Below are 14,314 nucleotides of genomic sequence, written 5' to 3' on the forward strand. Positions count from 1 at the left end.
GGTGGGAGGCCCGGCGGCCGGGCTCTAGGCGTGCTGCGGGCAGCCCCGGGGGCCGTGTGCGCGGCGCCGAGCCTGGGCAGCAGCGGCCGGCCATGGGTGGCTCGGGGGAGGCCGGCGGCGAGGCGTGGCGGGGCCGCTACTACCGGCTGGAGGAGGTGCAGCGGCACAACACCAGCCAGAGCACCTGGATCATCCTGCACCACCGCATCTACGACGTCACCAAGTTCCTCGACGAGGTGGGCGAACGTTGAACGGCGACCGTTACACGGCCGCTGGGGGCGACCGTTGGGGTGGCCGGGAGCCGTCCGGTAGCGCGGCTGCCGCCTCCCGTTTCCTCCTCCTCCTTCGCTTTTCTCGCTGCCTTCCCCTGAGTTCCCCCGGAGGTTTCGTGCTCTTGTTCCTGCCCCCGTACGCAGGTCCCGGGCAGAGCCCAGCCGCACGAGTTCCAGCTTTCTGAGGTAAACTTGGGTCCCTCTGGTTTTGTCCGTCCTCGCTAACAGTTGGCGTTCCTGCTCGCCTGATGGTGGCCGGTTCGTGCAGTCATTGGTGGTCAGGGTTAATGAAGAAGCGCTTTAGTTACTGGACCGAAACAACCGAAATGTTCTTCGGTGTACACTTGCAAATGTAACTACTAATTAAACTGATTTCACAATTAAGCGTAGCTAGGATTTATCCGTGATGTTTTGAGGCTTTTCTCTCAGCCCCTTCTTCCTACTCTGCAAAGATCTGGCACCCGATTTAAAAGAGTTTCTGCAGTTTTACATTATTAACTTGTAGTGACACGGCATTATGTGAGCCTCTGCTGCCGTGTGGACCTGTCTTGGTTTTCATGATTCTAAACACTTGAGCTTTAAAGTGGGGTATTCTGCAAACAGGTGTTTGCCAACGCTCAGGCTGTGTGCCAGCGCAGTTGGGTTGTGAGCCAGATCTACCAATTCTTTCTGAATTGGTTTTCATCTAGCCATAGCCCTGGTCTGGTTCATTACCTAGGTATGGAAATGTTTAGTTACACAGGCAAGGCTAATTTAACTCTAGAAGCCTTGGGGAAGAACAGTTTTTCGTGGAGCCTCAGAAACTCAGCGCTGTTCTTGGAGACTGTATTGCTTTTGGTTGGTACACAGTTCTGTGAGGTCTTCCAGATTTAAAAGAGAAACAAAATAGAAAAAGTTTGATAAAAAAATCCAAGAACTAATGAGATTATGATTTAAGTAGCTGCACAGTCAAGCTGACAGCCCCTTCGTTCAGAACACATGATGAAATTGATAAGTATTAGTTTCAAGTTTTGCAAGAAAGACTTGATTTCAGCCCTCAGGAGAACTTGGCAAATGCACTATCAAACCAAAAGAATTCAGTTTGTAAGCAGTTAAGTAGTTCTTTTTCTTGGACAGCTGTAGGATGTCTGATGCACCGTGGTATACAGGCTCAGGCTTTAGCCTCACTCTAAACAGTTTTTGCTGTGATACGGCTGGCTTTGGAGCTGAACTTCCTGGATGATATGCTAAGATAATAAAGGAGTGAGATAAGATTGCTTTGTTGAAAATGGCTATCTAAGTGCAGCTGCACTCCCAAGGAAAATTCTTTAATATCCTAGTGTTCATTGCAATGATTTTTTTTTGTGCGGTTGGAACCCTTGGATTAAAACATTTCATAGGGTACTTTGGTTTTTGCCTTTTTTGAATGCTTTTGATATGTGGTTAACTTATAAAGCGATGTATTAGTTCATTCTGGTCTGTCAGGCGCTTTGAGGGATTTACACATGACAGATAAGGAGAAATTGAAGCGAGCCACTTGCTAGTGCATTCTGGACTATGATAAACACTTCTCAGGGAAGCAGGGATTACATGAGCAGTTTCTATAGCATTACTAGTCAAATTCAGCTTTACCTATTGGTTTTCTTGCAGGAAGTAGAAAAGCTTAAAATATTTCAAGAATTAATTATAGGCTATTAAAATAAGCCTAACAGTCTTTCAGAGAGCACTGTTAAAGCATCGATTCAATCGCAATCGTCTTCTCTACTAGGAAATATCTAAGCGTGTCAGTTTACTGGAGAGTGAAGAACTGGGAACAGAAGCTGACTTTACCAGTTCCATTTCTTAATTCAACAAAAAAAATCTCTCCAATTATTGCATTAACCTTTGGAATTATTTTCTTTCTGCTTATGAAGTTGAAAACTTTACAGTACCTCACTGTTACAGATACACTGGGTGTTTTCTTGTTTAATAAGTGAATGTATGCTGTTGCCTTTCACTTCATTACAGTACTTAAAGGCTGTATTTTCTCTGTACAGCTGCTGTCTCTGCATAAAGCTCGCAGATGTTTAGGGGAACTCTTTTTTGTTGGGTTGGGGGGGGAACCATCAGCCTTTGTCAACACTTGATTGAAATTAGTAAGTGGACTGGGAGCAGTGCATGCGCATTGGGAGTGGTAAGGCTGTGTGGAGACATCACACAGGGTGACCACATTGGCTTGGTTTCCTAAGGCCAAGGCTTAAAAAGATCCTTTGAAATAGGGATGAAGTGCTGGAGAAGAAAAGGATTATGTACTTTGGCACCTTATCTTAGAGATTACTGGAGATGAAGACTCCAGCAACTGTTTTTTATCTCCAAATGTAGGATCTCTGAAACTGTAACGCAAATATATATATCTCTGAATGTTCTTCGATTATCCGCGTTTATCCCCTAAGAGAGGAAATCCAGAGACCTCAGCTTTTAGGGTGCACTATCTGAATGCTCTTCACATGAAAGAGTATTCTTGGGACTGGGAACTCGTGTATCGTATTTTTCATTCAAAAGCTGTTGGACTTGTATTACAGAAAACTTGAGAAACCTCTTCATAGTTTCAGGTCCTACATCCTTTAAGGAAAAACAGCTGTTAGAAGTAGATGCATACTGACAGCAGGATCTTATGGCTATGTCTGTCTGTATTGGAGATAATTCCATACGTGTGTAATAAGAAATGTCAAGTAATGGAGTAAGTATGGTGGTATTGCCTGATAGTATTCTTCTGTAGTTTAAGAAAGGAATTCCGCTGTTCAGGACAGACTGTTTGACATTGATCTCAGGAGCTAAATGAGTAGTTGGGCCTATTTAAAACAGGAATGAAATGATCAGTGCCCTGATCTCTGCTTCCTGTTGTGGTGAGAGTCTTCCCATTTGCTTTGCTGGGATCTTAAGTGAATTCCTAAAGAGAGGCAGAGAAACCAACATGAGCAGGAACACCTCAACCTCAGAGAAATGCTGTGTTCTGGAAACAAACTAGATACATACTTAATATTCATCTAATATAGTCCTTTTAGTGGTCTCAAAACTTGCTTTGGATGTACAGTTTATATAGTGAAAATATGCATGGCCAATGTATTTTTTTTTTCATAATCTGAAAGCTTGTGCTTCTATAGCACTGTTTCTAAACAGAATGGACAGATCTCAAAAAACGTCTTTTGGAATGCTGATCGAATAAAGTGTGGAAAAACTAATACTGTTTTACTGCATCACAGTGAAAAATGGTCTCTCCACCATGTGGAGATGGATTATGTTCATGTGATGCTGGGGAGGAGCGGTATAAGTTAATGAATAGTTTACATCAAAGGGTGCCAGTAGTGGCACGTTCTTAAGTCTGCCAAAATACTGTGTGAATTTTTACTGCAGAACCTTGCAGTTTAAGGATAAAAACTGGTGCTATTGCATCCTAAAGCTGTGGTGAAACTTGAAGGAGGGCTTGAAAGTGCTCTGAAAAATAGCAGTTCTAAGTGTTCTTTGCAAAACGCGCACTGCAAGCTGTAATTGTTTTTTAAGTGGGAAAATGGGCACTCAGCTATTGGGCGCTTTGTCTAAAACCGTAATGATGGTTTTCAAAACTACAGACTCATAAAGAGAAGTACTCTCCTCTGCTCCTTAAATTTTATAAGTGCAAAATTTCTGTCCTGTAACTTGAATAGCTTATAGAAATATTTTGGAGGACTACATAGAAGTGTCCTTAAAGCAAGCATTAGTCTTTTTTATACAATAAAGCTAAAATTAGCGGAGCACCTCTAGTTCTGTCTCTGCTCCTTTCTGCTTCTAGTAGAGTGCAAAACTTGAATTCCTAAGGCTGCCACTGGTGGAGGCTTTCAGGTATCTTGCCCGCAACTTGAATTGGACCCAAAAGACTTGATTCCCCCAGTTTGGGGGGGGGGTGGGGAGGGGTGATAAGAGTTGTGAATCCAGGTAGTTATACTTTAATAGTCTTGAACTATGACACTGAGAAAGTTTCATGACTGTAGCAAGAGGGAGACCTGATAGGTGTTCAGGATGAAGTAATTAGACTCTTGACCTAGATGATAACAGTGAATTTAACTGCTTAGTTGCTTCATCTAAATCTTCTTAACGTGCTGCTGTTAGGAATTAGCCCATGCTAGGTACTTTTGCTGGCTTTGTACAGACTTCTGTTCCACATGTAACTTAAATATGCTGTATTGGGATTGTCCTAGGAATGAACTAGGCTAGCAAAAGCTTTTTCATTTCCCTTGAACCACAATTTTACCTGCAAAAATACTTGTTGTTTATATCACAGGATTTCAGTTCAGGAGTCATTATTGGTGCAGTCTGGGCTTCCAATTCCAGGGGCTAGCAAGAGGCTTTTTATGAAAATGGAAATTCTGGTAGCAAGCTTTGTCATACAAAGTGTAAACAAAGGCCTTGTGTAGACAACCTTTGAGAGACTCATTGAACCAGGGAAAATGCCAAGCTTTTGATACAAAAGTAATTTCTTGGCATTTGTAAGGCTTTTCAGTTACTCCCTTTCATTGGGGAAGGCCAAGTCTTTTCACTAATTGCATGTTTTGCACGCTGGTTGTTTGCATGGAGGTTGTAAGTTTGCATTTTTAAAGCAGATGTTATCAAAAATAAATGTGTGAAGTTTCAAAATACTTTTAAGTATGTCTAGTAGGTTTTTAGGATTACCTTCTGCTAGTTGGCTTAAGTTGGAAACACTGTGCGTTTATCTTTGCCGTAGTCTTGCTGATGCAAGGGGAAAAAATAACATCTGTCCAGCTATGGTGGCAGAGGTCAGGGCAAGTTTCACCCCTTCAGCTGACACGTGTGATGAGTTGGTCATGGCCATACTTCCTCTGTGGTGACGCTCTCTGCAAAACCGTGGCATTGGAGGGATCAGCTGCTGGTCAGACTGAAAACAAAACCTTCAGAGAAAAGTTGGAGTGCCTCAGTGAGGCTGCTCCTGTAGCTACTTGGTTGCTTTGTAGCAGCACACGGGAAGGATTTGGGAACATAGTGGACGGCCGTGCGGTGGTCAGCAGCCTGCAGGTAGTCTGTTAAAGTACCCAGTGAAATGGCTTTAACGTAGATGCAGTTGTACTGCTAGGGATCCTCTTGTCTGACAGCTTGCTGCAGTAATCGATGCTGTATCGACTTGTTGGAGCAGGGCTCGGGTTCACCACAACGCACAAACGTGAACGTGCATGATGTTAGTGCTTTATGGGTAGTCGCACGTTTGTTCCTTTTGCTGGTTGTTGATGTCTTGTTAGATAAGCATGTTTTTTCCAAGGAGTTCTGCCTTCTGCTCAAGATTTCACATATATTTCATAATACTTTTAATGTGGCTTTTCACAGTTTATATAGCATGACTCATTCCGCTGAGAAAGGTTTATTTTGGGGTGCATGGTATTAAAACCATGGAGTGAATTTTATGAAGACTTAGTTACGACAGTATCTGGGAGAGCCTGTTAGATCCAAGTTCAGCTTCTTAAGTGTACTCTGGATTTCAAGGCACTGAACTCGAATGATCTCTCAACTTCTCTCTAGTCCTTTCCCTAATACTTATCAGAATGGATTCAAGGGCAGGATTTGATGAGCGTGCCATGTTTGTAGGCCTGTTTGCATAATCTTTACTCTACATGCACTCTTAACTTTTTTTTTTTTTTTTGCCCAGCTGCTATGCTTAATCTCTGTATCGATTGCTTAATCTTGCTTTTGCTTAGTCATGGTAGGCATCCCTTGTGCTTCTAGCTGTGATGTTTTGGCCCTTTTTTTTTTTTAAGCAACTTTCTCAGTCTTCAATAATAAACTTGTGCCTTTGCAAAGATTAACTCAAGTTTTGGAGTTCCGGCACAGCTGGAAACTGGTAGTTAGTTATACTGTCTTCCTAATCTATATGAACAAATCTTACTTTTTTTTTTTTCCCTTAGAAGAAAAGGATTGGTAGGAGGTTAATATGGTAGATCTGAATTAAATGCAAACTTTAATTCCTTAGGCTGGTGGAAATGTTTATGCCATTTCTTTTATCTCCTTTGTAAATGTGGCTTTTCTGTTCAGTTGTACTCTAAGCCTGACTCTAACAGAAGTTTTGCCTATTTTCATCACTTTAACACTCCTGACTGCAGAATCTAAAAAAGAAATAAGGCTTTGGAGACTTAATTTTCCATGTCCCTTGTGAGGCGTTAGAATTTATTATATGGTTGCCTTAATCCAAGGCAGTACTTATATAGTCTCAAATTGCTCATCTAACAACTCCTGTTTGTATAGAATAGTTTCATAGCTTTCCACGTACAAGCTGAGTGGTGAATTTTTTTGGTACTGTACTTACCTAACAACAGAGTAACTGTAGTGAGTTTTCTCAACCTCAAGTAACCAGAAGATACACTGTAACTTGCTATATATATGGAGTTACTTAATGGACAGAAATGTGGAACTGCTTGCAATCCCAAAGGTGTATCCTGGGGAAGAATAAAAGTCAGTGGATAGCAGGTATTTGGTTAAGGGAATGGTGGTGGGTCGAGGCATCAAGAGGTACGGGGGAGTGACCTCTCTCCATCTCAGTGGTTTTACCAGCAGTATGGTTTGGGGATTCTGTGGTCTGCTAAAACAAAAATGCTATTCTGGTGTCTTGCATGAGCTTTCAGTGGTGCTTAAGCAGCTCCAAAGTAGCTGGCGTACTAGATAATCGTGCAATAATTTTTTTTGGAAAGGATTCCTGGAGGTTATCTGGTCCTGCCCCAAGCTTGAGCTATGATTAACTAGGTCAGGTTCCTCAGGGCCTTGGCTAGGCAGGCTGAAAGGATGGGGATTGGCCAGGGAACATGCACAACTTGCTTGATTACCTTTGTTGTGAATATCTTCTTTTGTTATACCTACCTGGAACGTTTCCTTCTGCAACTTACACCTTTTGGCTTTTATCCTTCTGCTGTATAAAGCACTGTTTAGATAAAAATGTTTCCTGTTGAAATATGAGCACTGTGTAACTTTAGATAACAGTTTGGCTGTTAAATAATACCAGTAATATTTTAAATCCATCCTTAGCTGCTTCTGGGGTAGTGCCTATTACTGATCTGTCACTGGAGTAGAGACCTAGCTTCTTTGGTTTTGGCTTCTGAGATTGCACAAAGCCCCTCTAAATAACTAGAGGGCTTACATTTGCTTTAACAGGTCTAGGGACTCTTTTTTGCAAGGACTTTTTTAAAAATATGGAAATGAACTTCCGTTTTCAGAATGTGGAATAGTTTTTAACATCAAATTCGCATTGATTTAAAATTGTAGCACCCAGGTGGTGAAGAGGTCCTCAGGGAACAAGCTGGGGGAGATGCTACTGAGAACTTTGAAGATGTTGGCCACTCCACAGATGCAAGGAAGCTGTCAGAATCATTTATTGTTGGGGAGCTACATCCGGTGAGTATGCAAGTGTACCGGTACGTAATGTCTACTATAGCGTCTTTGTGTCTAGTTATTTCTCTGACAATTTTCATCAAAATAAAGAGAGCTGCTGTTTGGGTTGGATGCCAGCTCTGCAGATGTTTGTGGATAGACTTGTTCTGGAGACAGTTGCACCAGTGCAAAGTGATCTGACTAGTATAATGTGAGGATGGTCATGTCTAAAACTTTGCTTCTTTGAAATATTTTACAGCTTAGTTCTTGAGTAAACTGAATGTGGAAATGTGCTGTTCCTGTTGTACCCTGTGAGCTTTATAATAAGACTCTATAATCCCTGACGGTGGAATGTTGGAATGTCTAGACCTCTTCTTAAGTCAACATGTGAAGTGATTACTCAGCAACTTTCCTGCTTTCATCATTGTACACATATGTGCCAGGCTTCCATTTTGATCTGCAAGTACAATCTGGATCTTCGTGTGTATATTTGGAAGATTGCTGCTGCAGAATTGTAGAATGAATAATGTTAGAAGGGACCATCTTGAGGTCACCCACTCTAACCCCCTGCTCCAGCAGGGACACCCAGAGCAGGCTGCTCAGGGCCACATCCAGGGGGCTTTTGGAGATCTCCAAGGAGGAGATTCTGCAGCCTCTCTGGGCAGCCTGTGCCAGTGCTCCGTCACCCTCCACAGTAAAAAAGTGCTTCCTGGTGTTCAGATAGGAAAATGCAAACATAATCTAGTTTGATGCTTTGTATATCATCCCTGTCTTTGGCTGCCCTCATTTCGTGCTGTATTGATGTTACCTAGTTGTCAGGTTTATGATCTGTTCCCACTGTCACTGACAGTTCCATTTGTCACTTCCTTTTTTTTCTGTAATCTCCCTATCTCCTGTACTTTTACCAAGCACCTGTTTGCTGCCTAAGTCTTTGGAGGATATATTTCTAGGTACAGAGCTGCTGTAGTTGCCATGGCTGCCTCTTATAAGCTCTCCTACGTGGTGGTAGTTGAAATCCACGTGTTGGAAGACCCAGGCAGCTAGTGTGCAGAGACTCTACCTGCCCATGCCTGCCTCTTCTCTTGTCCTCAGCTGTCTGTCTTTTCTGTTTTGTCTGTCATTTGAGGTGAATATCACTGTCTTGAGAATTACATTTAAGAGTCCTGATCCTCTTCCTGTCTTAGGTCTTTTCCGGATGAATATTGCTAGTGTAGCCTCTCCCAGTACGAAGTAGTTCAGGTCTGGTGCATACTTGTAATGCCCCAGACTTGTCATCTCTTTCAGGCGGCAACTGATAACAGTAAAATTGTTCATAACCTGCCACCAGTCCAGTTCATTCTTGTTTGATAAATGCCCATTTTCACTGAATATGAAACACGCAGTTTGATAGTTGTGATAAATAAAACACTGTCAAGAAGATACACTGTTTCTTTTGAAATGAATGTGACTATCCCAAGTAAAGCTTCATGGGTTTCTGAGACATCCATAGAATTTGGGATGTTTGTATTGGATGTTAGGCCAAAGCTAGTTAGATAACTTTGCTTGATAAATATGAGCAGACTAGGTAGAAGTAAGCTAGCATTACTATAATCCATGTGGGAAACGTACTGTTGAGAGACAAAAGAAATGCAAAAACGTGCTCAAAAAAAATGTTTAAGACTCAAGTTTCACTTCATTGTATCTTGGGAAGTATTATTCAAGGAGGTGATCTTGTTTATGGTAGCTGAACAACATCTACTGATACCTCTTTTGTAAGTCTGTTTCTTAGGGAAGAATAGGTATACACTAAGAGAATAGAACTGGGAACTGAATTGGATGATTCTTTGTGACTTTTTTCATGCTTTGGGTGTTTATCTAAATGTTTTTTTTCTCTCCTTATTTTCATACAGGATGATAGAGCGAAGCTTCAGAAGCCAACAGTAAGTGTTGTTTCTTGAAATGTCACATTATTTCTTTTGGGCATTGTAGATGGTGTATCTCTGAGTAAATGGTATACTCAGATGCAAAAATAAGTCAGGTTATTTAAGTGTAGTGTTTCAGATCATAAATCTCTTAAGCTCATTGATCTGGCATCATAACTAATTGAACTAATGTACTAATAAAATTAACAAATTGAGTGGTGACTGGAATTCAGAGCTTCTTCCCACCAAGAAAAAGATCTGTCATTCAGACTTGTTTTGAAATTCAGGATAATTTACACTTAAGCTGTAAGAGCAGCAACCATAAGTGCAACTGAGAAACAGATTGCCTAGTGCAAGTTGTAGTAATACTATCTCTTGACTACAGTAAACTCACAGAAACTTAGTAAATTGAAGTACTTAGGATTGTAGTTTGGCCAAAGTACGGCCAGTTGGAGTTGAGAGATCTAAACGACATCTTACTACGCTCCTGTTTGGCTTGTTCCCTTGTTTTAGTGCTGGTGGTCATGGTTATCTACACTAATGAGTGTTTTCCAGCTTCTTTCTGGAAAGACAGAACACTTTGCTCTAACAGGACGTGTGGGCATAGCTGATAAGACAGTTTCACTTAGAACTGCCCTCTGGATGTGTGACAAACCTATGCCCTGGCCCTCTAGGAACCTTCAGCAGGCCTTGTGCTTACAAACGTCTTTTTCATCTTTGCACAGTTTAAAGCACCATGAGCACACAATTTCTTGTGTCATGATGTTTGAAAAACGTATTTTTGGTGACTTTATTCATATTTTAATAATATTTTGGTATTTTGGTTTGCATTCTTCCTGCTGCCTTAGTGTTGGGGGGAACCATTCCCTGGCCCTGAATGTGGCAAATCTGTTGTAGAAGGTGCTAGATGGTGTGGGCAAGAGCTGCTCCACACGGTTTGGCTTTGGGGTTAGTTCTTCGTGGAGATGTTCACAAAAAACAATACAGATGTAATTAGTGAGCTGTATTATTTTAAAATATATTTTGTTGTGCATCAGCCTATGATAATTTGGGCTTTTGAAAAAGTAGCCTGTTTAAACCTACACAGGATCCCTGTGAGGGATCTTTTCCACACTTTGCCTTGGTATCAGAATATTTATAGCTCAGTCAGTTCATTTTTCAGTGATGGATCTTGTACTATTAAAGTACATTTTTGTTAATGCTTGGATCTTTCAAATGCAATTAGGCTACGTGCAGTTAGTAATACTCAAATGATTAAGTCCTCTTATAAACTGCATAAATACCCACCTAGGATTTGGTCTTGTAGTGGTTCTTTTTCTGTGGAAGCTGAACAAGAAATACAAGTCAGTATCAAAAGCTGTAATAATTTGACAGCAGTTCTTAAGCAATCTGAAACACCACGCTAACAAGCTGAGTTTAATAAGCCTTGTGTGCATGTAAATCAGCACCTTGCTTCTGTGTAAGAAATTCTCTTGTATTCATTTGGAGTCTCTTTGATTAGATTTTAGACAAGCAATGGGTCTTTGTCTTTTAGGCAACTACAACTTTTCAGACTGTAACCTGAGGTTGACGTTAACTTCATGGAAAACTTGCAGTGAACTTTCTTGTTTTGTGAAATCGCTTTTGATGCAGTGTTGACTGCAGAAACTGCTGCTATCTCGCTTATAATACAACAGTTCTGTTACAGCAAATCCGATAAAATGTTTTCCAAAGGCAATGCACAAAGTTGTTTTCAAAACTAGTTCCCCTTAATTTTTGAGAAATTGAGGGGCAGTTAAGTGTGGCGAAGGATGTCTGCCTGATGTAAATATCTTTTTGTTTTGCTTTCCAGGAACCTCTTATTACCACTGCGCAGTCTAATTCCAGGTACAGTATGATACCTGGTATCAAACCTGAAGCTCCTCATGATAATGTTTCTGACACTCAGAAAGCTGAATAGCATTTATCTACAGAAACAGAGATGTCAAAGGATTTAGCGTGCACATTTCTGTTCTGTGTGAAGTCCAGTTTGGCATCTATGTACCATTTTACAAGCACGTTAATATCTAAATTTTTTCCCACACTGATGTGTACCAGTCTCTATCAAATTGTTTATGCTGTACAGGCCTTCATTTCTGGAGGCTAGCAAGGAAATAGAAGACACTTGGTTCCATTGCTGACTACTTCTGACATGGATTCGCTCACTTTTAAAATTTGCTACAATTAAAGGAAAAATCTGTCAGAATGGGGTGATGTGGAGAGTATGTTCGAAATTGCCTGAATAACTTTGTAAAGTTATATCCTGCTGCCTGTTGCTGAAACCTCAGAGCACCATTTCGTACTCTTTTGAGTGGGGAGTTTGGGTACTTGAAAGTGTCATGTGTTACGTCTTAAATGGCTTTAGAACGAATGATATTCTGGGCAGCACGCCATGACTTTAAGCATGTCTAGAGTCTTAACTCTTCTAGTAAACTAACTTATAAGCTCTAGTACAAAGTCTGAACAGGACAAGCTTTTTTGCTTGGCTGGAGCATTACTGGGCCAGTCCAGGTGTTCTGCTCTTGCCTGAACCTTGAAGTATATGTTGGGAGGGAAGGACTTCTTTAACCAGCGACTTTTTTAACTTGGTGGTTGTCACTTCTTAAACTGCTGTTTCAAAAACTTCTTTCTAGTTCATGGTCCAACTGGGTGATCCCGGCAATAGCAGCAATTATCGTGGCCCTGATGTATCGTTCCTACATGTCAGAGTAAGTGCCTTACCAAGAACTAATGCAAGAAGAGACTGATCGGGGTAATCCTAACCCAAGATGTTTCCTGACGAAAGCCTGGTGTCTGAAGAAAAATTCAACTTTTTCAGAAAGCTGAACAGTTCTCTGCTGTGCACTTTTCTTAATGTTGCCTTCTTATTTGCTGTAGTGAAGTGATAAAAAGGCAGCATTTCTTTTTGTATAACAATTTATTCTCTAATGAATTATTTGATAACTGTATTAGTTTCTTTGTTAAAGTAGCTTTATATGTAACACCCTGATTCTGGTTATTTCTTTTTAACCTGTGGTGGGGTCTGTAGGACTTCCTTTGCATATCAATTTTACAGCTTTAAATTACTACCAAAACTTTGTACGTGTATTTGTCCATGTACACCACTTAATTCAAAAATCATGTTGTCTTCTAAGAAGTAAATTTGAAATGCTAATTAAAATAAGCATAATGGGGAAAAAGCTGAGTAGAGTAGTATGTAAGGGCCTGTAAGTGGTTGGGCCCTATGTAATGAGATGATAGACTATAATTAGGTGATTCTTTCCTTCCCTCTTGACATCTGCTCTTACAGTTGTTGTAGGTACTCCTACCGGCAAACTGTTCTGTTTGGTTGCCATTGGAAAATTCAGGCCAAATATGAAACCCAGTGTTTGGCCCAATAATGTTTGTCTCACTTTTGTGAAAAGTAACTCTTCTGAGCAAAAAAATAAAGGCAGAAAATAAGTGCTGCGTGTAATTCCACTGCAGGTAATGTAACTGCTACTAAGTAATACTGTTCCTGCCAAGCACTCAGGTGACTCTAGAATTTGTTCTGGAACTTTTAGACTTTTATGTAATCTCCAACTTTGTTGTGGTACATTGTGAAGGGAAAAAACTGATACGTGGAATCTGTTTCTGATTGTTCTGTTGTGTGTTCCTTGGTGCTTTACTACAGAGATGACCATTTTCTATGCTAAATACAAGATAACTGAAAGTCTGCATTTTGTGGTGAATGTTTTGAGGCATATGTAAATGATCATGAATAAAAGTTTAATTGCTTACTCTTGCCTGGCTCAAATACTTTTAATTTCAGCCTCTTATTAAAGGCCTTAGAAGGGATCCTATTGCATATTGGGACACTTTCCAGATGAACCTGTTTGACAGTGAAAGCTGGATGCTTCCTTTATGCAGGGAAGTTACATTTGAGAGGTGGGACGGCGTACTGTAGAGCACTCAGCGCCGAGTAGCCACTGTTAGCAGTGGTTTGGCCCTGTAAGCTTTGCCTGCCTGACAGTGGCCAGGACTTGTAACGTCAGCACTGGGGAAGGTGCGTTCAGTGTAAGCCCTGCATCAAGCCAAACCAAACTGAAAAATGGTACGCTGTGAACAACAGCTTTTTAATATATACATATTTTAGTAGGGAGAAGGGGGGAAGGGAAGTTTTGTGACTTCAGACAATAAGCAGATTCCTACATATGCACCAGACAATGTGTTAGTCTTTTAAGTATTCTTTGTTGTAGGATTCCTGAAGTGGTAATTCCTTTACTGTTAAAGCAGACAAGGATCTAATAAAACTCGGGTTCTTGCAGTAAACATCTCACACAGCTTCAATGGTGAAGGCATGTAGTATCTTACAACTTTGTTCTCTTCTGTCAGTCTTGATTTAGAGATATAGGGATGTACACTTAGAGTATATCCCATCACCTTCTTAGCCTTAGAAATTGAACTTGCAGTATAAATGACAGTAGTTGGGATTCTGTGTAGCACTAATTTCTTACACTGTCCTGTTCTTGCCCTAACTTTTCTTCTGGATGTGGTGTGGCTGAGCTAAAAGTTCAGGCTTTATCCATCTGTTACAGATGACCTTTAAAAAGGATGTATTAACTCCAAATTGATATTTAGACTTGTAAACCAAGTTTGAAATACTGCAGTTTGTTAGTTTTTAAAATAACATTTAAGTTCACATGTCTGGGCAAGACAAAAACCAAAAATACAAAAAAAAGCTTAACCTTTCAAATAATTTTGCAAGAATTTCAGAATGGGATAATTATGTTCACATCAACAGAT

General features: G+C 40.7%; 1 protein-coding gene across 2 annotated transcripts; it reads left to right on the forward strand.

Moving 5' to 3' along the window:
* On the forward strand, positions 1 to 13,308 carry LOC118249956 (cytochrome b5). 2 transcript variants are annotated; one of them, XM_035550479.2, is made up of 5 exons: positions 5 to 236; positions 7,527 to 7,655; positions 9,521 to 9,550; positions 11,364 to 11,398; positions 12,184 to 13,308. In XM_035550479.2, exons 1-5 carry the CDS (start codon positions 93 to 95, stop codon positions 12,260 to 12,262), a joined length of 417 nt encoding a protein of 138 aa, XP_035406372.1. In that variant the 5' UTR covers positions 5 to 92; the 3' UTR covers positions 12,263 to 13,308. The 2 variants fall into 2 exon arrangements, with proteins under 2 accessions (XP_035406373.1, XP_035406372.1); XM_035550480.2 differs by lacking the exon at positions 11,364 to 11,398 and having other exon boundaries at positions 1 to 236.
* The last annotated feature ends 1,006 nt before the right edge of the window (positions 13,309 to 14,314 follow it).

Source organism: Cygnus atratus, chromosome 2, assembly GCF_013377495.2.
Source record: "Cygnus atratus isolate AKBS03 ecotype Queensland, Australia chromosome 2, CAtr_DNAZoo_HiC_assembly, whole genome shotgun sequence".
In the NCBI taxonomy this organism is placed as follows: domain Eukaryota; kingdom Metazoa; phylum Chordata; class Aves; order Anseriformes; family Anatidae; genus Cygnus; species Cygnus atratus.